The sequence below is a fragment of the Boleophthalmus pectinirostris genome, unplaced genomic scaffold (assembly GCF_026225935.1).
Source record: "Boleophthalmus pectinirostris isolate CB_2022bp ecotype Guang Dong unplaced genomic scaffold, ASM2622593v1 HiC_scaffold_19, whole genome shotgun sequence".
NCBI lineage: Eukaryota > Metazoa > Chordata > Actinopteri > Gobiiformes > Gobiidae > Boleophthalmus > Boleophthalmus pectinirostris.
In genome coordinates, this window is record NW_026571140.1 from 39,806,133 (window position 1) to 39,828,274 (window position 22,142).

General features: G+C 41.0%; 1 protein-coding gene across 1 annotated transcript in view; it reads left to right on the plus strand.

The window, feature by feature from the left end:
• The window catches only part of herc1 (HECT and RLD domain containing E3 ubiquitin protein ligase family member 1), a 123,716-nt gene that overhangs the window by 14,435 nt on the left and 87,139 nt on the right, over positions 1 to 22,142 (plus strand). Inside the window, 10 exon segments of the mRNA XM_055154972.1 lie at positions 249 to 560; positions 4,525 to 4,621; positions 4,707 to 4,850; positions 7,028 to 7,155; positions 8,630 to 8,774; positions 12,660 to 12,831; positions 14,219 to 14,353; positions 14,480 to 14,645; positions 18,355 to 18,480; positions 19,493 to 19,711. Coding sequence (XP_055010947.1) covers positions 249 to 560; positions 4,525 to 4,621; positions 4,707 to 4,850; positions 7,028 to 7,155; positions 8,630 to 8,774; positions 12,660 to 12,831; positions 14,219 to 14,353; positions 14,480 to 14,645; positions 18,355 to 18,480; positions 19,493 to 19,711 — 1,644 coding nt within the window.

The following is a 22,142-nucleotide window of genomic DNA, read 5'->3' on the forward strand; positions in this document are numbered from 1 at the left end:
TACAAATTTTTCGCAGGTATTGATACTAAAAAAGTCACATTAACAGGACAGAAATGAACCTTTCCTGAGCAGCTTTAGAATGATCTCGAGCTTTATCAGAACAAGTTTGAAATTTTAGCTTTGTGACAACACTAGAGGACACCAGACTATATAAATTAACTTATATATTTGAATGTCCTTCGGGATCGATAAAATGTCTATCATCCATCTTCATTTCATTGACTAACTAAATTTTTCCTGTGTTTCAGATCGAGGCTGGTCAGTACTGCACCTTCGTCATCTCTTCTGACGGGTCCGTTCGCGCCTGTGGGAAGGGCAGCTACGGGCGCCTGGGCCTGGGCGACTCCAACAACCAGTCCACCCTGAAGAAGCTGACGTTCGAACCCCACAGAGCCATAAAGAAGGTGTCGTCGTCCAAAGGGTCCGACGGGCACACGCTGGCGTTCACCACGGAGGGAGAGGTGTTCAGCTGGGGAGACGGTGACTACGGCAAACTGGGCCACGGCAACAGCTCCACTCAGAAGTATCCCAAACTCATACAAGGACCGCTGCAGGGGAAGGTAGGGACTAAAACACATACGTAACACTTTATAGACCCTTTCAGTGTTTGTAAACGGAACGCCTGGGTTTTAAAGCCTAGAGCATTTCCATACGTTAGCTCCAGTGGCAATAGTTCCACACAGAAGTACCCAAAACTGATACAAGGACCGCTGCAGGAGAGGGTACAGACTAAACCACTGCAAAAGCTTGGCCAAAGTTTAAAGATTTAAAGTTTAAAATAACTCTTTTTACATTGTATCTTCTGCACATAAACAAGCACAATTTGGGTTTTGGAACATCCATTACACAATAATTATGAAATCTTACTGATTTCTTGGAGGCAGTCACAGACCAGGAACTATGAAAGTCCGACTATTGCTGCTCCCCCCGCCCGTCCTGAGAAAGCACAGGCTCCGCCCTCCAAACGAGACGTAGGCTCTGAGTGAGCCGCCCTTCCTCCGCCATCTCAGGGAGGGAGGGGGAGACAGACGTGCACCCTGATAGAGGCAGGAATAAACTTTTATTCATCATGGAGATACAGCGCGTTCAGCCGCATGTGTTGGACCCGGAATCGGATGAGGACTTTGAGGAGCACGAAGCTCAAGCACCACGTCGACATCAGCTGAACATTACTGATTGATAAAGTATTAATAAACACTAGTAGATCAACTTATTATATCGTGTACATTTCAGTGTAGAACAATGAGCTTATGGTGTCGCTTTTGTCTAGGTGTTCAAGTGGGAATTGTCAACCGATGCAGGGTGAAGGCGGAGTGAAGGCGGGGCGGAGGCGGTGGAGTGGGTGAGGGGGGCGGGTGCGAAGCGCTTTCTGCTACGTCAAAAGTGTCTTAGGTGTAGCTGCCGCGTCATCGTTGTAGCAGCTTTAGTTCATTGTCACGTGGGAGGTTGGCAGAAATACGCTGCAATTTGTTTAAAAAAAACACAGAATCAATCTAAAAACCACTTCGGCGACAAATACAAGGCCCACACATCACTCTTAGAAGGTAGAAAGCTCTGAAAAGTTGATTTTGCATGAGATGGGCCCTTTAAGATATAGACACTTTAATCTATCAAAAATTACTTAAAAGTAGTGAAATTATCTGTCCATGCAGCAAGATATTTTTACTTGACAAGTTATTTTAAAATAAACAACTCTAGACTAAAATGAAGCAGTCTCAGAACTAGTAAGTAATAAATAATAAATCTGAAAACAACATGAATAACCTGATATAAGTTTTAAAACCTTGGCCAGATCAGAGAAATTTTCAGTGCACACCGACACACTTTCTGGACCTTTACGATGTTTGTAAACCGAACCTCTGCATCCCAAAGTCTGGTGCACTAGAAGATAGATCCAGTGCTTTTTCATTTTTGGGAGAGTTTGGGAGTGTTAACCACCAACGTCAAGAACTTTAAAAAAACAGGGCTGCTTTGACTCAATCGTGCGAGTAACACTAGACCATCGTTAGAAAAGACTGCCACATGTTGCATTGTTTTATGTGCATTATTAACGTCAAAATGTACGTACATGCGAATAACCATGTAATAAAAAAAATGGTTAAATCTAAACTTCTGCTGGACAATAATGCATCGTAAATATAGTAGGCTACAACATTTTGACAGTTTGTTTTAAATCCTGTAAACAAATAAGCTTTAGAAACACGAGCTGGATGTTTGATATTAACCAGTAATTACGGGGTCAGCCCTATGTTCCCTCTTTTTTTAGATTTTTCTCAAAATGAAACTCTAATTCAAGCCATTTTTATTTTTTTTTACCGCATTTAAAGGGATGATTCAGAGTCATTTCAGCGTAGGATCATAGTCAACTGTTGCTGGAGATAGATTGGGTGTAACTGAAGACCAAATTAGGAGAAAAAGGGATAAAATCTGATGAAAACTTAGAAAAATAGGGATTGAGGGGGTTGAGGGAACATGAGCACGCTCCCAGTATTACCGCTTGGCAAATGTAACGAACACACGAACCGTTTGCGTCGTCTACAAGCGTCAGAATGAAGTCATGTTAAAATAAATAGAAGAGAATGTTAAAATCAGAGCCAGGTTGAACAGATCACTCCTGGAAGGTTCTATTTGACTTACTCAGTGCAAATAGTGAGTCAGATAGTCAGGGGGGCATGTTTCTCTCTGGTCTGGGTGGGGGGAAAAAAAAAAGAATCATGATTCCCCCCCCCTGTATTGACTAATCTCATTTTTTAATTTTTTTGATTGGATCTTTTTTTAAAACATAGAGATTTGATTTATCTTTTTAAAAACATGGACATGTGGACTTAAAGACATAAAGAGCAGGATGTCAAGATGTCAGTTTTGCAGCTTTTATTTGGTGGAATTACAGAAACACGGGCGATGTTTGTGCTCTAAATGAGGTCTCTAAACATTTCACTCATAAATGGTGAGGAAAAAAAAAAAAAGTCGTTCACTTTCTGTAGCTTGGATTATAAAAATGAGAAGCACCAGAGGAGAGAAATGGGAGAAAAGGTGAGGAGCTGAAGGGAGGGCAGCACCGCGCACACACAGAGAGGCAGACGCACACACAGAGAGGCAGACGCACACACAGAGAGGCAGACGCACACACACAGAGAGGCAGACGCACACACACAGAGAGGCAGACGCACACACAGAGAGGCAGACGCACACACAGAGGCAGATACACACACAGAGGCAGATACACACACAGAGGCAGACGCACACACACAGAGGCAGACGCACACACACACACACAGAGGCAGACACACACACACACAGAGGCAGACGCACACACAGAGAGGCAGACGCACACACACAGAGGCAGATACACACACACACAGAGAGAGGTAGACGCACACACAGAGAGGCAGATACACACACACAGAGAGGCAGACGCACACACAGAGAGGCAGACGCACACACAGAGAGGCAGACGCACACACAGAGAGGCAGACGCACACAGAGAGGCAGACGCACACCACACACAGAGGGCAGACACACACACACACAGAGAGGCAGACACGCACACACAGAGAGGCAGACACGCACACACAGAGAGGCAGACGCACACACACAGAGAGGCAGACGCACACACAGAGAGGCAGACGCACACACAGAGAGGCAGACGCACACAGAGACAGGCAGACGCAGACGCACACACACAGGCAGACACACACACACAGAGAGGCAGACACACACACACAGAGGCAGACGCACACACAGAGAGAGGCAGACGCACACACAGAGAGGCAGACGCACACACACACATAGGCAGACACACACACACAGACAGACAGACGCACACACAGAGAGGCAGACGCACACACACAGAGAGGCAGACGCACACACAGAGGGCAGACGCACACACACAGAGGCAGACGCACACACAGGCAGACGCACACACACAGAGGCAGACGCACACACACAGAGGCAGACGCACACACACAGAGGCAGACGCACACACACAGAGGCAGACGCACACACACAGAGGCAGACGCACACACACACAGAGGCAGATACACACACAGAGGCAGACGCACACACACAGAGGCAGATACACACACACACAGAGGCAGACACAGACACACACAGAGGCAGACACAGACACACACACAGAGGCAGACACAGACACACACAGAGGCAGACACACACACACACAGAGGCAGATACACACACCTGACTCAGAGCTTTCACCTAAACAATCTCCTCGTTCTCACACTATCACACGATCTGTCGATTAAAATGTTCACGCTTTATCATCGAGGTCGACCAAAGTTTAGATCCTGATCTATCGATTCTTCGATTTTTGGCACTGCCCCAGTTTCCTCTGCGCACTCCCGTTCCCCCCATCCACCCAAAACACGCACAACAGGTCAAATCCTCCAGCTCGGGTAGTTCTGACCCGGACCAGCAACAAGATCTGGAGATAAGTCCCTTGGTTGTTTTGCTGTGGCTGCTCCTGACAGGTTGTGTGTTTGTTTTGTTTGGTTTGTGTGTTTCCAGGTGGTGGTGTGTGTGTCTGCTGGATACAGACACAGCGCAGCGGTCAGTGAAGATGGAGAGCTGTACACGTGGGGAGAAGGAGATTTTGGGAGATTGGGTCAGTCACTCAAGTCTCAAGAGTAATCACTAATCACCACCAGGCTAAAGAGGTTAGAGGAATTAAAAATCTGTTGTGTTTGTAGGTCATGGAGACAGTAACAGCCGTAACATCCCCACTCTGGTCAAAGACATCAGTAACGTCGGAGAGGTGTCCTGTGGGAGCTCTCACACCATCGCTCTGTCCAAGGACGGGCGCACGGTCTGGTCCTTCGGAGGCGGAGACAACGGTACGGAACATTTAAATATTCTTTAATTTAGAAGCATTTAATTGACAGCAACTATATACCGTATTTTCCGGGCTATTAGACGCGCTCTTACGCCTCTAACTGCATCAAAAAACGACAGTGCGCCCCCCCAAATCCAGAGCGCCCTATACACGAATCCACTCGGGTGTCCCAGCACGACTTCAGTAAACTACAAAGCCGCACCACCCGCAGAACACGCAAACACACACGGAGCAGACAGAGACCGCACAGCGAAAAACACCCACAGACACACTCATCACTCTACGCCGACGAGGAACGGAACGGAGGAACGAACTGAAAAAGCGAGTGCAATGTGCCACTTCTAGACACAACTGAACAACTGAGTCACTGCGAACACGCCGACAATCCGTTGGCACCCACCCTACACGCCACAACTGAACCAAGCCCAGAGTCACCGTGAACGCCACAAACAAACAAAACCACTCACCCATCACCAGTGTTGGGGAGTAACGGATTACATGTACCGCCGTTACATAATCAGAGTACAAATTATGAGTAACTGTATTCCGTTACAGTTACTGTTTCAATGAGTGGTAATTGGATTACAGTTACTTTGCTGAAATAAGTGGATTACAAGGCGGTATTTTCCTGTTTTCACATTTTGTGCTACATCCCATTTATTTATTTTTTTATTTCGGTAATTTCACTCATTGCCTGAAGCCCAAACAGAACGCGCGCAATAAGAGCGATGGAAACGTCATGTTAAAGTTGGCGGTGTCAGTCACACAGTGGAAGCAGCAGTGCATTGGTAAAAACGCATTTGTGTCTTGGAAATTCTTCTCCCGATGTGAGATAAATATATTAAAAAATATATATATAAAATCGCCTACTCTTAAATGTGAAACCGGAGCTACTGGCACTGGTGAAAACAACCTGCATAGACTCATAATATCTGCACTACTGTCCTATAGTGACCTGCAACATGAGTGGACGTGCACACAAACACAAACACAAACACACACACAAACACAACTGTCCTATAGTGACCTGCCACATGAGTGGACGTGCACACACACACACAAACACAAACACCTTCATCATCGTCATCAACCTGAGAACCCGCGGACCACGTCTCCTTCCGTAGTTACAGCGCGGACACCGCCGTCTCGTGCGCCGCGTGTGGAACGTGTTTTCTCGCGTAAACCGCACTTCCTCCTGTGCGCCTCTAAACCAGAACTAACACCAGGACTAAACCAGGACTAAACCAGGACTAAACCAGGACTAAACCAGGACTAAACCAGGACTAAACCAGGACTAACCCAGGACTAAACCAGGACTAACCCAGGACTAAACCAGGACTAAACCAGGACTAAAGACCTGGTCTAGACCAGGTTGACATAATTTAAGGTGATCTCATATAATTTCTCTATCAATAATATTTTTTAATCTGGTTAAGGAAAGGCTGATCTTGTTACTGTCTTTTAACAGACAAAACCTCTTATATTAAGATGTCGTGGTCTTTGTTTCTCTACAGTAAACAGTTGCTTATTCATGGAGACTTGGGCTCAGACAATTTGAAGACAACAAACAAGAATTTTGAGGATGTGGTTGCTACATTCATGTCGTTTAAAAAAACATGACAATATCAAGTAATCCAAAGTAATCAGATTACGTTACTCACTTTAAGTAATTTAATGGATTACGTTACAGATTACATTTTGGGGTGTGTAATCTGTAATCTGTAGGGGATTACATTTTAAAAGTAACCTTCCCAACACTGCCCATCACACCGTTGTGTTTCATTTAAAGTCCGGTGCGGTTTATTTGTGAAAAAAGTTAGAAAATAGACCATTTAATGACAGTGAGTCTTATAATCCAGAGCGCCTAAAAGCCCGGAAAATACGGTAATGAAGTCAAATCAAAATCAGTATTTCATTTGATGCAGTTATTCAGAGAATAGAATGTCTGTTTTGTTTTATTGAAAATCGTGTTGTACCTGTAGTTTAGAGCCGTACGGTATTTGTATCAGTTAATCGATGCATATTTCAGTCTTCGATCGAATGTTAATGTTTCTGCAGTTGTTTTCTATTTCCACTGTATGCAACGTCATAAATCTGATCACAGTAAATTCTTTTTCCACACTGTGCAGCCCTTGTTCTGCTCAATCTGACACATTCATGCATTTGTTTTCTCTCCAGGGAAACTAGGCCACGGCGACACCAACCGGGTTTACAAGCCGAAATTAGTTGAAGCTTTACAAGGAATGTTCATAAGGAAAGTGTGCGCCGGGAGCCAGTCGTCTCTGGCGCTCACCTCCACGGGACAGGTACGGCCTCATTCCTGCTGCACTTGTGTAACTGTTCACTCTGCTTCAGTGGTTTGCATTGAGGTCAGGCTTACAGACATTAAAAAGACGGCGAGTTACGTTTGCGACCTGGTCTTCCTCTGTGATAATGCAGGTGGTCTGTGTTTGTTTCCCATATTTAGTGACGCGTTCTCTGTATTTTCCAGCTCCTGTTCTGCCTTAATCACTGACATTTGCAACTCTTAAATTCCTCTTACTGTATTGTAGTTAAATATCTTAATTACTGGTACTTTCTCCTCTGTGCCTATCGCCCACACTCACATCTGCACAACTGAACCCAGCCTTGCCCCGGTGACGAGGGTTGGGCTGTAATTCAGTATTACAGTATCCCGCGGTATCAAAAAGTAGCATCAGTATCAGTTTTATCACCGTCATTAAAAGAAATCTGCAGCACATAATATAATAATATAATAATATAATTTATTGGTACCTACATTTGTTTGTTCAGCACAAATGAATGTGTGGTTGTATTTTCAGTTTTCACTTCGATGAGTTTCGTTCTGTTGTCATGTGATGCTCATAAGAGAGACCAAGACAAGAGAGCAAGTCCGGCCGCCAAGCAAGTTGGTTTACCCCCCAAAAATACTAGTACTTCTGCAATTTGGCAGCATTTTGGATTCAGGCCACATTTGTTTACATTTTACAGAAACGACACTTAAAACCACACGGCTCATTTGCATAAACTGTAAAGCGCTGATAAAAACAGCTCGGTCCTTGTGCGCTGATGCGGTTCAGCTTCTGTTGGACTAAAGGACACGACTCAGTGGAATATACTGTATGTGTTCTTTCTGTGTCAGAGGATGTGCTGCAGATGGTGAGTCTGTTCTGTGTGTGTATCGCGTTGGAGATGGTTCATGTGAAACTTTTCAGAGATTATAAGTCACAGACCGTATAGTGGTGCGGCTTCATAGCTTACCAAAGTCGTAGTAAAACATTTTGGTAATACGGTAATACTGTATATCTTGGTAAAATCCTGAGAAGGTTTAAAACTCTGGCGACCGCCCAACCCTGCCTGCATTGTCATAACAGAGCACTGTTTGTTTACATGTCACAACACTGTAGAGGAGAAAATCAGCCCAGCAGCATGAGACATGAGTGAGGCAGACATGAGTCCTGCTGTGAGACATGTTTGGTCTATTCACTGTTTCCTCTTATGCGTCACACCAGCACACACAGGGCTTGTGCACTAAATCTGTGTGAGTGTACAAAAGCACCCGTGTCTTGTTTTGGCCCACGTCCTCCGACCGGGTCCCGACCGTGCTGTGTCTGGGCATGGATCACCTCACACAGAAATGTAGCTCATCCAAGCCTGGGCGTGGTTCAGTTGTGTTCAGAACTGTCTCTGTGTTGCTGGTTTATGTGTGTGTGTGTGATTGGATTATGTGAGCACCCCCTTCAGGACTCTCTCTCATTTTTTTTTTTTTTTTTTTTACAGGTGTATGCGTGGGGCTGCGGGGCCTGTCTGGGCTGTGGTTCGTCCGAGGCCACAGCTCTGAGGCCTAAACTCATCGAGGAGCTGGCCACGACTCGAGTGGTGGACATTTCTATAGGAGACAGCCACTGCCTTGCTCTCTCACACGGTAAATATATTCAAAACATCTATCACTGTTTAGTTTTATAATGTTTTAAATTGTTCCTCAGCTGTTTAAAAAGAAAGTTCATCCAATAGGGAAAGGGGCGATGTAATTATAATATGTCTTTTAAACAATCTAACAGTCAGGAAAGACGGTTCTGTGGTGATTCAGTTTCAGTTCTGTTTAATGCAGCTCGGTGCTCAAACACAGACACTTTACACACCTACTCCTCCTATTGGTCAGCCACCCTCATACGCTGAGTGAGTGACAGGTGGAGTTAACTACGGAAGCCGAGAGGGGTCACAACAAGCGCAAACGCCGCAACAAATACAAATGCGACGACACAACGAAAAGCTACAACAAACCAAAAAAAGCCACAACGGAAATGACCGCGGGACTCTATTTTAATGCAAACGCCGCAACAAATACGAACGCCACAACACAAACGCAAATGCCGCAACACATTAAAAAGCCGCAACTCATTAAAAAGCCGCAACACGTCAAAAAGCCACAACGGAAGTGACCGCGGGACTTTATTTTCTGACGGACCGATCAAGCGGCAAGTGAAGAAGAACTACAACGTGAAACAAATAATGATAAAACAATAAATTACTTTTATTTACGTTTCCAACTTCTCCGTTCCTTTACTTTTCACATTGTAGTTCTTCTTCTTTACTTGCTGCTTGATCGGTCCGTCGGAAAATAGAGTCCCGCGGTCACTTCCGTTGTGGCTTTTTAATGTGTTGTGGCTTTTTAATGTGTTGCGGCGTTTGCATTAAAATAGAGTCCCGCGGTCACTTCCGTTGTGGCTTTTTAATGTGTTGTGGCTTTTTAATGTGTTGCGGCGTTTGTATTTTGCGGCGTTTGCATTAAAATAGAGTCCCGCGGTCACTTCTGTTGTGGCTTTTTTTGGTTTGTTGTGGCTTTTTGTTGTGTTGTCGCATTTGTATTTGTTGCGGCGTTTACGTTTGTTGTGACCCCTCTCGGCTTCCGTAGTTAACCAATCACAGAACCTCTTATCGTAACGCATTACAATGTGAAAATCAAGCACATAAATCTTGATAAATACTGATATATATTCTTAGTAGTAATTTATTTAATTAAATAATCCATAGTCCTACCCCTGTTTACTCTGTTCTTATCTCTGTCCTTACGGAAAAAGTGTTTCCAGTAACTATTATTAGAAAAACCTACGTGTCTTATCAGCGTTTGTAATCTGCTCTAGAATTTGTCTGTAAAAAATCTGGGTCAGATTCAAATGTCACAGCCGATCTGATGCAACAGGCTCAGGGTAAATTTGCTTTAGATCGAACTGTTCGATCCAGGGGCTATTTCTGTCACTTATTTAAAACTACTAAAGATTGAACTCATTTTATAAGAATTATGTAAATGTAGTTTTTAGTCTTGGTAATACCGAAAATGTCTTGTCCAGTTCTATTCAATTCAATAATCATATAATAATAATGCATTTTATTTAAAGACGCTTTTCTGGGCACTCAAGGACACTGTACAAACAACAATTAAGACGCATTATTAAAAATAATCGGTAAAATAACAGTGGGATGAGATACATTTTCCACAAGACAAGGCGAGACACGAAATTGGATCAATGAGAACGAGACAAGACAAGATTTTGACATTATTTGGGCTATAATACCGTGTTTAATTCAGTTCTCTCACTATTTTTTATTTATTTTAATTCGTATTTCTTCTGTCATTGTAGCTCTGCTTTTTGGGACTAACGCATTCTCAAAAAATGTAATTGCCAGTGCTCTATTTTTTCAATCCAAACGTAAAAACATGAGGAAAAAATCTCGCAAGATCATGTTTACTTTGTGTGCTCGATCTTGCGGCAGTTTTGTCTGTCAGAAGATCCTTACAAACAATACAGGACAAGTTTCAAAACACCAGGACATTAATGGGGATTGGCTAATTTAAATGAATGGGTTTGTTGTTGTTAATCCAGATGATCTTAATTTGGAATCAGAAAGAAATGACTGGCTCGTATAGATAAGAAACAAGAACTATAAAAGCATTATTGCCACGTAAAATGGTTGATGTTTGACAGTCCTTTCCTGTAGATAACCAAGTAGAGGAGATAATAACTGTTGACTACTTTTTCTCTCTCTTTTTTTTTTTTTTTTTTTTTCCATCTACATAATACGAGGCAAAGGCGCGTATATTTAGTCCTTTGTTTTTATTTGTGATCAGCTGTTCCAAAGTCCAAGAAATAATTACTGTAGACTACATGAAAAAATGGAAACGTAACGGCTGGATTTGGTTGATTTAAAGCTACCATGTGTAAGGTTTATGTTATTTTTTTAACCTGTAGATGACAGATGTGAAACCTGTCCCCACTCCCTTCACCTGGCCTTTGTTCAGACTCACCTGTGCTCTCTGCTCTTCTTCTGTCAGACCAAAGCTCGCACACTATCAGTCAGCAGGAACGGAGATTAGGGCTGGGCCATATGGAGCTAAAAATATATCTCAATATGCGATATATATCTAGATATTTGTACAGGAAAAATAACCCTGTAACAACTACTGCACAAACAAATATGCACAAGGTCTTAGTCCAATGAGGTTGATTTGGTTTTTCGATATTTTATGTTACTAGGTTCTTTTTTCAGACCAAGAGTTTGTTTTCATACATGAGAGTTTCGACTGCTCACTTGTGGTTTTCCTCAGAGTGGTCACGTGATGTTGCTGTGACGTGTCTTTTTTTATCGAAGTGCAAAGAGGTAGAAACAAAGTGCTTCTGCGACATTTAAAAAAAAAAAAATCCCTGTATACAAAAATAATAATTTAACTGTAAAATAAAGGAAGAAATAATACATATTGCCTTATTTTCTTCTCAACTCAACTCAAGCTTATCTTTGCATTAACTGTTAACCGTACGATAACCAAAACCATGAGCTCCTTTAGCAGAGGAAGCTCGGGAGGTTCCTTTTTTTAATAGATTCATGTTCCTCAGCAGCGGTCAGGAGCTATGAGGCATCCCACAATCCACTGCATAGATCAAACCAACCGTTTCCAAACACTATTGTACAGATTGAATGAATGTTTATTCGGACAGTAATACAGAGAACATACATAAAAAAACATAAATACATAGATATAACACAAAAAGTAAATATTTCTGTTCTATAATAACAGGCAAACATAAATGTTATGCCGAATTTTCCTTGTGTCCGAAAAAGGAGTGGGAGGAAGTACAAGCAGATTATTCATGAAAATCTTCTGCGTAAATAAACTTTACAACATATAAACCGAAACAGCTAAAGAGCCACATCAGCCCGTTTGAGATCATAATGTGTTTAATGCAGCTTTGTGAGTCATATCCCTCAGTCGTCCAGGTAGAATCCATGGCAAATGAAAGTCCAGTTTGTCGACTGGACAAAAGTTTATTTGGTCGAATACGTTTCGCAGCAACATAAGGAAATGTCCTCCATCATTCTGACCAGAACTGAAGAAGCAGCTTGGATGAGCTGCGAAACGTATTCGACCAAATCAACTTTAGTCCAGTCGACAAACTGAATTTCTCCTTTGCCTTTAATGTAGTTTTGCGCACATTTGTGTATGTTTTACGGAAACGAAGCTTAAAACCACATGGCTCATTTTCATAAACTCGATCCTTTTGCCAGGCGAGTGGGGCGAGCACAGAGAAGGCAAACAAGCGAAGCGGCGAAATCAGAATTTATATATATACGATATGTCAGAATATATTTCGTGTTTAAAAAATATCTTGATATATTTTAACCATTTAACTATCGCCCACCCCAATGTAGATAACACAACAGGGGAGGGTCGTCCAGTCTAATTACAGATGGGAGCTTTAAGCAGTTTTCTGTTTTGAGTTTTAAATTTGCTTTGCGCTGTTTTCTTTTCCAGATAATGAAGTGTACGCTTGGGGTAATAACTCCATGGGGCAGTGTGGACAGGGGAACTCCACTGGACCCATCACCAAACCAAAGAAGGTAGTGGGTCTGGACGGAGTCGCCATCCAGCAGATCTCAGCCGGAACATCTCACAGCCTGGCCTGGACCGCACTGCCCAGGGACAGGTGAGGACGGTGTTACACTGTGCACAGCTCACATTATACTGAACACAACACACAGGAACAGAGCTGATGTAAAGTAGGGCAAGCATGGATTTAAATCTGTTCTAAGCCATGCCTAAAATTGGTTTAAATCAACTTTTAAATTGCATGAGACCAGTCTTATTTCATTTAGTCACGAAAACCAAGTCCTGGGGTTTAGCCTGACGAGATACTTCTGGTGGCTGTGGGCCGATTGAGCATGTGCAGTAGTGCTCTTTTCTCCCGAATGCATGTGAGCGCACGCACCGAGCAGGCTCTCATGTATCGTGTGATCGCTTTGACCAATCAGAGCGAGAGAAGCTAAAGCGGAACCGGAGCAAATGATTATAAAGCTTTTTTTTTTTTTAAGACAACTGAAGGATTTTGAGCTGAGAAAAAGCTCATGATATAAAAATAGGTAAAAATCGCCACAAAATCTGACATTTTTGAAAGTTGTACGTGCCCTGCCAGCCCCTGTCAGTCCCTGTCAGCCGAACATGAACCGTTTATGATTACACTGCGCTCTATGAGAAAAAATCCTGTCTCAGCCCAGGTTTTTTCCATTAAAGTACCCGTGAGTATCACTACATCAACTGGAGGCAGCTACACGCAGCAACACCCTATCCAGTTATTTTAATAGATCCATGATAAAAACGCAAGGAGTAGAAAAAGTGAAGCGTCCTCTTTACAGTAAAAGTTATGGTGTAACAGCGTGAAATACCAGAGCTAAGTTGTCTAAATACTTGCATAATACTCTATATAGGTCAGACCTCGAAAAGAAGTTAACGTTTGTAACTGTGGTTCTATGAATACCTACTGAACTATGATAATCCAGTACTTAAAGCAGTCTACACATTCTTAACTTCACTATCTTGGTTAAATAAAGGCCAATAATGAAAGGAATTGTAAGGATGTGTTGGAAGATCCTACCTCATCACCTGATCAATATTATCCTGTGTGTCTCTGTGATTTTTTTTGTGTTTCTGTGGTTCATTGTGTATGTTTCTCTGGTTCATTTTGTGTCTCTGTGGTTCATTGTGTATGTTTCTCTGGTTCATTTTGTGTCTCTGTGGTTCATTGTGTGTTCCTCTGGTTCATTGTGTCTCTGTGGTTCATTGTGTGTCTCTGTGGTTCATTGTGTATGTTTCTCTGGTTCATTTTGTGTCTCTGTGGTTCATTTTGTGTGTCTCTGTGGTTCATTTTGTGTGTCTCTGTGGTTCATTTTGTGTCTCTGTGGTTCATTTTGTGTGTCTCTGTGGTTCATTTTGTGTCTCTGTGGTTCATTTTGTCTGTCTCTGTGGTTCATTTTGTGTCTCTGTGGTTCATTTTGTGTGTCTCTGTGGTTCATTTTGTATGTTTCTCTGGTTCACAGGCAGGTGGTGGCTTGGCACCGTCCGTACTGTGTGGATTTAGAGGAGAGCACGTTCTCTCATCTAAGATCTTTTCTGGAGCGATACTGTGAAGGCATCAACAGTGAAGTGCCTCCTCTGCCCTTCCCTTCATCCAGGTCAGACACTGAAATATAAACTCTTAAACTATTCCTATGCATTTCATCTTCATTTTTATCTGTTTGTATCAGAAAATGCACAGTAAATTGCTGTCCAGATCTTAAATATTTGTGTTTTATCACCAGGGAACACCATAACTTCCTGAAGCTGTGCCTGCGTCTCTTGTCCAATCATCTCGCTCTGGCGCTGGCGGGGGGCGTGGCCACCAGTATCCTGGGGCGACAGGCCAGACCCCTCAGGAACCTGCTCTTCAGACTCATGGACTCCTCTGTGCCCGACGAGATTCAGGAGGTAAAGAAGCTCAAGGTTTATCACGTTGTGATTTTAAATTGAGTTTTTTGAAAGAAATATCCAAATTTATGCTCCACAAATGTTGAATCTTATCATTATTTGTTTGGGATTTACTCCAAAAACTTCACATATAAATCTTATGATTTAAAGGTGCATTGTGTAACTTTTCTGGCATAGGATCTTTTATTGCTTTGCCTGAATGTTCCAGAGCATTCAACTTTTCTATCTCCATGGTAACAAGATCAGATTATGGGTCAAACTGTATTTGAAGAGGCAAGCCCGCCCTTTTTTCAGTGTATTTTTGAGCACTAAAAACGCATGCAATTGAATAAACTTTTGATAAATACCGTAAATTCTGGACTACAAGCCACTACTTTTTTCTCACACTTTGAACCCTGCAGCTGATAAAACGATGCGGCGAATATATGGACGGATTTTTTGTTTGGCACATTGTCCATTCATATACACGGTCTATGGTTTGGCAACACAGCGGAAAGAAAAGTTGCGCAGTGCACCTTTAAATGACGACAAGATGACAACAATCACAGCTTCCGGGTTGAATAACGGCGCCGCTTTCTGAATCTGCAGTTAAAAAAATAATTTCACTTTTGTTTGTTTATTTATTTATACTGACAGAGAGAAGACGTTGAACTTTGTGCCAGTTTTGTTTCATGTGGATAAACCCAGTAATTACAAAGATATGAACCATAAACTTGGTCAACAAGTCTGCAAGCTGACACTTACACAGCAAATTCCACCATAGAATTCTCCAAATAGGAAGTGAGCACGAGGGCGATTCGGCTCCATCGGCTCTGGCTTCAATTTACTTTCTGTTAAAAAAAAAAAGTTGTCATTTTGGTCTTAAAATGTTTGGATTAACCCGCTCCACATGATTCTGGAGGGTTTTTTGGTTTTTTTTCGCTATTAGTTTTTAAATAAAGATACAAGCGTTATTAACAGACCAATCAGGTGCCTTGATTCCTCGAGGTCCCGCCCACTAACGTTAGCAACAGGAATGATTGACAGTGTTACTAAGGTAGGAAGGGGGCGTTACTTTTTTTTTTTTTTCACTCATAATTTGCTGCTTCTTGCGTTTGTACCTCTTTAAGGACTTTGGTGTGCGTTTTCTGTTTTTTTTATTTTTTTTTAAATAATCTATTTCATTCATAAAGCATTAAAAGACATCGACAGTGTCACAACATCAGACACACAAGAAATGAATGAAAAGGAGCAGAAAGAAGAAAAAATGTTATCTGCCCCCCTTTCCTTTTTCAAGACAATACATAAACACAGATGGTTACTAAACATTCCATATCAGTTCACGCACAATCACTGATCAATTGCAAACAGTAATCTTCCTTATTATACACAACAACTTAGTTTTCTTTTTCATACATACACACTGCATTCGATTTTATGTATTTCTTAAATGTCATCATTGTACTTGATTCTTTTATTTCATTGTCAAGACTTTTCCATAAGTTCACTCCTTTCACAGCGACGCTTCTCTCCTTAACCTTGGTTCTGAATCTGGGTTTTTTAAACATGTAGGTTCCTTTTAAATTGTAGTGGCTTGTTCTCATCTCAAACAGTCTTTGAATATTTACAGGTCATACATTGCACTTTGCTTTACACATGACTTTGAGGAGACTTAAGTCAACAATATCCTGCATTTTCAACACTTTAAGTTGAGCAAATATTGGGTTGGATGGCTCTCTACAATGACTGTTGGTGATAATTCTCAAGGCCCTTTTTTGTAAAATAAATAAAGGTTGTTGGTAAGTTTTATATGTTGAACCCCAAATTTCCACACAGTACATCAGATATGGTACAGTTATAGAGTTAAACAAGGTTAATAATGCTGTACTATTTAGTGAGAACTTTACTTTATGCAGAACAGCAATGGCTTTGGAAATTTTGCCTTTTGTGTAATTTATATGAGACAAACTCCAGTTTAGACCTTCATCAATCATAACTCCGAAATATTTGGTTTCATTTACTCTTTGAATCTGTATCCCATCTATTTCTAATGTTATGTTGTCTTTTTTCTTTTTATCATTAAATAAAATGAAATTTGTCATTCAGAATCAATCCATTTAAATCAAACCAATATTTTACTTTTCTTAGCTCTTTGTTAACTTTACTTGTAAACTTTACTTTCATTTGGGAGAGGCCAGTGGAGCACAATTCCAGCCACGCCTCTGTCTGTCAGTCCCAGGGCACCTCTGGCTATGAAAATGTGTAGAGTGAATGAATCCGCTCCTCTTTTATACACAGCGTTCACTGAATTATGATAACTTAATTGACGAGTGTGATATTTCAGTTTACACAGACCGTCTCTAAACCTTGTCGTAACACGTGTGGAATGTCTCTGTGCTGACACTGCATTCGACCTGACCTGATTTCTTTCTGCCAGATTCATAAAGTGCCGTTGGTGTAATTACAGAGCAGTGTAATAACATGATCAGAAAAAATGTGTATTGACTTGTTTAAGTATTATAAAAAGTCCTTTTAATTAGTTGTGAAGACAGAGCAACAACGTTCACTTCAAACTTGATGTCGATACTAAGGAATAGACTCGATACTCAATACTGATTCCGATACCACGACACACTCATTATTTATACCAGTGTTTCCCAAACTATTTTAAAAGTCACAAATCTTCGTGACCCAAGTCAATAGACATTATTCATGAATCACAAAATAAATTTGTGACCATTATTGTACATTAGTGATTGTGTTTCTCGGAACAATTAGTATTACCGTATTTTTCGCACTATAAGGTGCATCGGATTGTAAGGCGGTGCACCTTATATAAAGATAATGTTGAACTGAGATAATGTTGAATCATCTATTTTCATACATAAAGTGCACCGGATTATAAGGCACATTAAGCGAAACAAATGGACGACACTTGAGGAGACACTTATTTCCTGTGAGAATGACTCAAATATAGACTGAGTAATAATGTGTTTAATGCAGCTTTGAGCACATTTGTTTACACTTTACAGAAACGGAACTTAAAACCACTTGACTAATTTGCATAAACTATAAATGATTAAAAAAAAACAGCTGTCTAAGGAGCAGTCAGCTTCTCTCGAACTAAAGCACATGACTCAGTGGAATATGTGTGAAAATCTGTTCAAGTAAGTAAGCACAACTAGAATTAATACCTAAGGTGCACCGGATTATAAAGTGCAAGATTTTTCAGAAAATTAAGGGATTTTAAGTGCGCCTTATAGTCCGAAAAATATGTTACTCAAGTTTTAAACAAGGAAAAACACAGAAAAACCACAGAAAATTAGTTAGGCCAGGTGGTGCTGCTGAAAAGAGCGGGGATTTGCATGGAGATGTATGTATATGTATATCACAGACCTACATGCAAATCATGACAAGGCGACCCACCTGAAGGTCGCAACCCAGTCTTTGGGAAATAATGATTTAGACAACAGAAGCTCACAGTTTCACAGTTAAAATCGTAATACTTTTTTTTTTACCATGTGGTCTTATATCTGTATAATCCCTCAGTGGTCCAGGTCAGTTCCACAGTTGTCTTACTTGTTCTGATACAGCTCAAGATCATTCTAAAACTATTCAGGAAAGGTTTATTTCTGTCCTGTGAATGTGACTTTTTTAGTTTCGACACTCAAATGTGTACAGTACTTTTAGTATCTGATTTTCTCTCTCTTTTCTCTCTGTCGGTCCTCAGGCTGTGATTGAGACTCTGTCGGTTGGAGCCACGATGCTGCTGCCTCCGCTCAGAGAGAGGATGGAGCTGCTCCACACTTTACTGCCTCAGGGCCCCGACCGCTGGGAGAGCCTCTCCAAGGGACAGGTACAGTGAGCTGCACAGGCTGAGAGAAATACCAAAAATCACGAAAATTTGATTGGAATGTTCCACAGTGTGACATTAAACAGCTCCATCGTACTTTTATTAAATTACAGGTGGTTTAATAGCTCAAAAATACCAAGAAAAACAGGTATTCTGACTGTGAGCAGGGTCGCCTCTCCACAGATCTTGGTCTGGTTTGGTCTCCATGATGATAAAAAGGTTTAATGCCACACTGTGAAACATTCCAGACAAAGCAATAACATCTTCATGAAGAAAAGCATTTGACAGACAGAAAAGTTACACCATACACCTTTTAAGATTTACAATCGTTAAAAAAAAAATCTACAAACACATTTAAATTATATGACTTTTTGAAAGGCTTTTCAACATACACATTTATTTTAATAGTGAACTCAAGCTTAACCTAACTGATCCATGCTTAGAGATTTGTGGAATTCTAGTTTTACCAATTTTTTTTTCTCAACAAATATCCCTGGGCTGTCTTACCATACAAAAAACATAAAAAAAACAACAACAACAACTAGTACCTATATTATTTAATCATTTACAGAATGCTAACAGCGTGTAGTTTTAAAACACCAAATAATCAAAATCATTATCTGTTTGTACTCGTCCCTGTTTGTGCAGAGGATGAAGTTGCATGTCTATTTTAATCTTGAAATTAGGTTAGGTTAGGTTGCTTTATTTGTACCCGTAGGTAAATTTGTTTTGCAGATTTGAGAAACAGGTTCCACATTTCACATTTCATTTATCTATGTTATGCTTAGAGATTTCTGGGAATTTTAGCTTCTCATTTATCATCAATAATGTAAAAATCCTTGGTTAGTCTTACTATACATAAAACATTATTTAGTTTAACTTTCTCAAAACCCACTTTGCGTAACATGGTGAAAATGTGTTACTTTATTGACTTAATCTACTAACGAGTAGTTCTAATAATAATCTCCACATAATCTTGAGTGTTTTGTCTGTGTTTGTGTTTGTGTTTGTGCAGAGGATGCAGTTGGACATCATCCTGACGAGCCTGCAGGACCACACCCACGTGGCGTCTCTGTTGGGGTACAGTTCACCTGCAGACTGCCCGGAGCTGCTGTCGAGCTCGGGCTTCACTCAGTCTCCTGACCCGGACTACAGCAGCGCAGGCAGCCACCCCGACACTCACCTCGCAGAGATACTCATGAAAACACTGCTCAGGAACCTCGGATTCTACACTGTGAGTACAGTCCAGTCCCCAAACAAATGTAGAACCAATAATTAGAGATATTAAGTGTGTTTACATGCACATCAGTATCCTGGTTATGATCGGGTTTTTTTGAGAGTCCCGGTTTCTTCATGGTGCATGTAAACGCAGTATCCCAGTTTCAGTATCCTGAATAAGGCAATATCCCAGTTATTAGAAACTGGGATACTGTAGCTGGTATATTCTGATATTAAGCGGGATACTGTGGCATGTAAACGCAGTATCCCGGTTACTGCAGCATAAAGTTGAGTGTGCATGTGTCCAAAAGACAAACACTTTTCAGTCTTTTCATCACAACTGTAGCGACATAAATAAAGTGACCAGCATAAATAAATTGACCAACATAAATAAAGTGACCATACATGAGCGAGATGACTGCTCTAAACCTCCACACGTACAATCTGCACTCGTATGACCTGCAGACATATGATCGCAAAAAAGTTCAACATGAACCATCTCTTATGCGATATACACACAGAACAGACTCACCATGAGCAGCGCCTCCTCTATCACAGAGAGAACACTCATATTCCGCTGAGTCTTGTCCTTGTAGTCTGACAGAAGCTGAACTGCATCCGGACACAAGGAGCAAGCACTAACAGTTTATGCAAATTAACCATGTGGTTTTAAGTTTTGTTTCTGTAAAATGTTAACAAATGTACACAAAACTGAATTATATTATTAAACGGCTGATGTGGCTCTATACTGGTTATGGTTTATATGTTATAAAGGTAAGAATCTGCTGCACTGTTGAACTTGTACAATGTTTAGAAATGTTGGGTTTGATCTGTGTGCATATATACTAGGGATGGGCATTTGATGAAATTTTCTTAATCGATCGTCGGAAGAATTGACAATCGATTATCAATTAATCATTAACGTTTTTATATTAAAATGATCATCATTATTATTACTATCTGCACTAATTTGCATAAATAAATTAAACTTTACGACATATAAACTGTAACCACTCTAGAGCCACATCAGCCCGTTTGACATTATAATGTGTTTAATTCAGTTTTGCGCAACTCTCACAGAAACAAAACTTAAAACCACATCGCTAATTTGCATAAACTCAGCGAAGATAAAACTACAGCTCTTGTGTCACTGATGTGGTCAATTTCTGTTGGATTAAAAGACATGACTCAGTGGAATACAGGTTAGTGTGACTATATTGGGAGGTGGGGCCTCGTCATCGACATTGCTGGTAAAACTTTTTCCCACTGGACACAGAAACATATGTGCTGCTTTATACACTGTGAGCATGGACTCACACTTGTCCCGAACGCAACAGAAAGCGTGGAATTTCTTGTACAAGTCATCGTTAAATACACATTTGTGCTTCGGTACGTTGCAGCCTGACCCACTGTTTGTGTCTCGCTCCTTCTGAGTGCAGAGACACATGTACACACCTGTTTGGTCACACTACGCACAACAACCTACATTCGGTTTGTCGATTAAAATTAACGTAATCGATGAAATTCTTAATGATCAATTATCACAGTATCCCGAACACCAACATAACTGGGATATGCATAAAAACCAGACTACTCATGTGCATGTAAACGCCCTCATTAATTTACATAATTATGTGTAATTAATCATAATTAACCAGGTCAACAAGTCTGCAACAAGTCTCCAGTTCTGACCAGTTCAGGCTTTTGTTGTGCTTTTGGGCGAGACACTTCAACACTTTGACAACCGTCAATCACTCACATCACATTCGTAGGCAGAGGCGGTCGTGTCACTCTGCTCCAGTTAAAGAGACTGTGGAGTGAATGAATAATGCAGCACATTGTAAAGAGACTAAAAGCACCACATGTGACTAATGCATTCGTATTAAATATTCATAAGAAACAAAATGGGTTTCTGCTGCCTGTAAGTTAATGCATTGCCTACAGTCTAATTTATTTTGTTATATAATTTGTCGAGGAGCATTAAGGCCATTAAAGACACACTCAAAACCCGGGGGCTATCAGACCTGCTAATGCCTAACATCACACTATATAACCCAAACTGCTCTCAGCAATAAGAATACACCTGCACACGGGTCACGCAAAACAACTATTTACTCTCAGTTTAATCTGCTTTTTTACATAGAAAAAAACAAAAAAGCATTCTCACCCACTCACTTCTCTTTTCTGCTGTTGTTCCATATAAATCCCTATTGACTTTAGACTTAGACAAGCCTTTATTACTAAGAGACTAATGTCAACTCAGGTCTAATTATATAAATGTATAAGTACAAGTAAAAATAAGGAAGGAAAAACAGTGTAAAGATGATGTGATGATTGACAGGACATAGGGTTATCTGTTAACTGTTGTCAAATCCAAATCCACTTTATTTCTAGAGCACATTTTACAAACAAACCAGTTTCCAAAGTGCTATACAGAGATCATAAAA